General features: G+C 40.2%; 1 protein-coding gene across 1 annotated transcript; it reads right to left on the bottom strand.

The window, feature by feature from the left end:
- Positions 1 to 1,699: 1,699 nt before the first annotated feature.
- On the bottom strand, positions 1,700 to 3,142 carry LOC125211690 (lignin-forming anionic peroxidase-like). Its single transcript, XM_048111587.1, has 3 exons — positions 2,664 to 3,142; positions 2,415 to 2,580; positions 1,700 to 2,234 (listed from the first exon to the last, which is right to left on the bottom strand). The coding sequence occupies exons 1-3, from the start codon at positions 3,063 to 3,065 to the stop codon at positions 1,846 to 1,848; spliced, it is 957 nt and encodes a 318-aa protein (XP_047967544.1). The 5' UTR covers positions 3,066 to 3,142; the 3' UTR covers positions 1,700 to 1,845.
- Between the last annotated feature and the right edge of the window lie 404 nt (positions 3,143 to 3,546).

Here is a 3,546-nt window from a genome sequence, read left to right as displayed (position 1 = left end):
TCACTCACATTTTATTATAAAACCAATATAAAAAAATAGATCTCACATTCCACTAATTTTTTCAACCAACTTTTCTTTACATTTCTTAAAACTCATATCCGGTCAAAGTGTAACTTTTGATCGGGGTTGGAGGGAGTATAATTAATAAATATGACAACGCTTACATTAGAACTGTTTTATTCCCATGAAAAGTTAACCGGCCGACCTATCATTCTTATACTCTTCTATCTTTACTCTTCTTTGTAAACTCTCTTTCATTTTCTTTGTCCCTTATTCATTTTTTTTTTTGTGTGGATATTCTTCATTATCCCCATGCACTCTTTATATGGCAAATCACATTCTATTCTTCTTATACATTTTTTGATAGGGACCTCGCATCTCAGCCATCCTACAGCCGGGCCACCTCCCAATCCAGCAAGTAAAGCCCAAGTCAAGCCCAAGACCGCCGTCACGATCAAACTAATCATACAAGGAATCGACCCAAAAAATACCAAGATTATTGCACTAAATAAATATGATATTGTAATCTCTTTTGCCATATTTACTTCAGTATTTTCGTGTATTAGGTTAGAGATAATCTTATCGGATTTTCTTCTTGACTCTTTCCCGAATCATTGAGTCGAATCAAGTATAGGATTGGATCCTATTAGATCATCTCCAATAGCGGCTAGCCCACCGGCTAGCCGATTCACGTCGCTAGCCGGTCGGCTAGCCGAACCATTAGAACCGGCCAGCGGCATTTCGGCTAGCCGATCGGCGAGCTCTAGCCGATTTGCGGGCGCTAGCCGACCGCTGGCCGCTAGCCGCCATTGTAGGCTCAATTTCGGCTAGCCGGTTGCATTTTTTTTAATGTATTTTTTATGCATTTTTTTATTGCATTTTTAATGCATTTTTTTTATGAATTTTTTTTTAATTATGTAATTTTTTTTGGATGGACCTTTTTTTAATTTGTATAAAATTATTGCATTTTTATTGCATTTTTTAATGTATTTTTTAATAAATTAGTGAGGAGTAGAGTGGGGCGGTGGCTCGTGTGTGGAAGCTCGGATTTTTTTTTATTATGTAATTTTTTTTTATTTTTAGTTAACGTACTTTTTTTTATTTAAATAAAATTAACGAATTTTTCCCTTATATGTGTCGTAAATTTAATTCCGTATTTTGTGTTTAATTCCGTAAATATAGTTGTTTTTGAATTATTTTTATTGCGGCTAGCCTGTGGCTAGCCTTAGGCTATCCCTATTTGATTAAAATGATGATGTGGCAGGTGGATTTTTAGTGTTGATGACGTGGCAGGGAGAGAGAGTGGCTAGCCTGTGGCTGGCCTAAGGCTATCCCTATTTGATTAAAAGGATGATGTGGCAGGTGGATTTTTAGTGTTGATGACGTGGCAGGGAGAGAGAGTGGCTAGCCTGGCCTAAAGCCATTGCAGATGCTCTTATATTGAGAATAAAGAATAAACTCTTTTCACATTCTTCTTCATTCACAATAAACCCTTGTACCTCAAGTAACTAGGGTTTCTCATCTACAATTCCTTTACGTGTGCTCTCTCAAAATGGAAAGGTACCCAGGACCTATCATTTTTCTTTCTCGATTGTCCATATTCCGATTTTATTTTATTTTTCCAGATATTTTTGTCCACGATGGGTTTGCTTATGGAGTAGTATAAATCAAATTACAAAATCACATGATATGCTAGAGCTAGCGAAAATGAAGATATTCATTGTGAGTAGATCTACAATTAATAAATTGAATATTGAAACAACAATTTTGGAAATATGGCGACTGCATGCATTGGAATTTGCATGCATACAATAAAAAAAAATTACTCCGTAAGAGAGAGATGAGTTATGAGTTGATGGCGCTGCAAACCCTTCTGATGATTCCATTCTGTCCGAGAGTTGGCTCAATCTCCGACATCTTGATCATCGCAGTCGCAAAGTCGGCGGCGAAAGTCCTCGGATTGCCACTGTACTGAGACACAATGGAGGCCGTTGATCCGGAGAAGAGAACTTGATCGGACTGCAGCAGTCCTTTCCTCTGCACCAAATTCCTGAAGTAGTTGTTGTCGAATGAATTCGGCGTCACCAAATCCAGCGCCGCCAAGTTGCTGTCGCCGCCGGTCTGGGGGCAGCCCCGCCTCCTGGTGCTGGCAAAGCCGGCATCAATGTCAGTACCGTTGCTGTATATTCTTCCACGGAACAAGAAGCATTGGGATTGACCTAATGTGTGCGCTCCTGCATATATCAAATAGTAATCCATTACTCACTTACAATGCACATTAGTTTGATACTATTCGCTTTGTTTTTTTAGTCATTTTTAAAAGATCTAAAACTAAATGGGGTTTAACAACACTTATATATATATATTGATTCCAAGTATGTGGGATGAGTTTGCACCCCAACAATTTTACTTACCAGATAGAGCAACCATGTCTCTTGCATTAAGACCTTTCTTGTCGAAAGCGTCAATAAGAACTTGAAGGCCGGAAAATGGACTCGGGAGATCGGTGTTGGCCACATCACGGCTAGCGGTGGTGGAATCTCTTCTTCCCAGTTTCACGCTCCATGATGGACCACCAACCTGCATACATTTTCAACAATTAATTTAGTCATCTCTTCATGGTTAATGATGCATATGCATGTTTAAGTTGTTAGAATGCTTACAGCAGCAGAGGCGTCGCGTGCGGCTAAAGTGAGCACGTCAGCGCAAGAGACTACGCCTGGGCAAGCGCGCTCAACCTCGCGCTTGGCTGCCTCAATAACCTCGTATCCTCTGGCGGAATTTACGTTGGGAAATGCCGTCTTCTCACTTTGGATGGTGGAGGTCTCGTCTAGCAAGATGGAAGCGTCGCAGCCCTGAACGAAGCAGTCGTGGAAGTGGAGGCGGATGAGGGACGCCGCCATCCGCCGCTCGGCTGAAATAGCGCGGCGGATGGAGTTGCGGATGATGGTGGGTGCATTGGGGCATGTAGCGTCGTAGAACGTGGCTGAGAGTTGTGCTTCGCTAGAGATGCTGCTTAGCACCACCATTAGAGAGATTATAGGAATAACAAACCTAGCAATCATTTTTAAGAGAAAGAGTGGAGATATCTGATGTGATGAACTAATTATACGATTAGTGCAAAGATTGTTGCGAAATTTAATTGGAGTGAAGATGAGTGAGGAGAAGTAATCGATTGTGATGAATATATATAGAGCAAAAAAGTACTACTACTACTACAATGTAAATTGGTGGGATGGAGTCTGTATTGGCTGCTATAACCGCGTATGGACTAACAACTATGTTACTTAGCCAGAATAGGCAATTGTGTGTTTACAAATTCAACTATTACTTCAACTTGGATAATTCGGTTTCTATTTATTTATTATAAATATAGTAGGAAAGTCAAATGGCATGATTTGGTCAACAATGGTGATGTAGAGTTGGACGACATGCATGCAGACAGCTAATAATTGGAAAGTCAATTTACGTTATATGAAGTGCCAAATCCAAAAGTCAAAGGCATTCCACGCAGTACAAAATCATCACATGTGATTACCCACCTTA

The sequence above is a fragment of the Salvia hispanica genome, chromosome 3 (genome assembly GCF_023119035.1).
Source record: "Salvia hispanica cultivar TCC Black 2014 chromosome 3, UniMelb_Shisp_WGS_1.0, whole genome shotgun sequence".
NCBI classification, from domain to species: domain Eukaryota; kingdom Viridiplantae; phylum Streptophyta; class Magnoliopsida; order Lamiales; family Lamiaceae; genus Salvia; species Salvia hispanica.
Note: the sequence above shows the minus strand (reverse complement) of the source record. Positions and strands in the feature narration are given on the sequence as shown.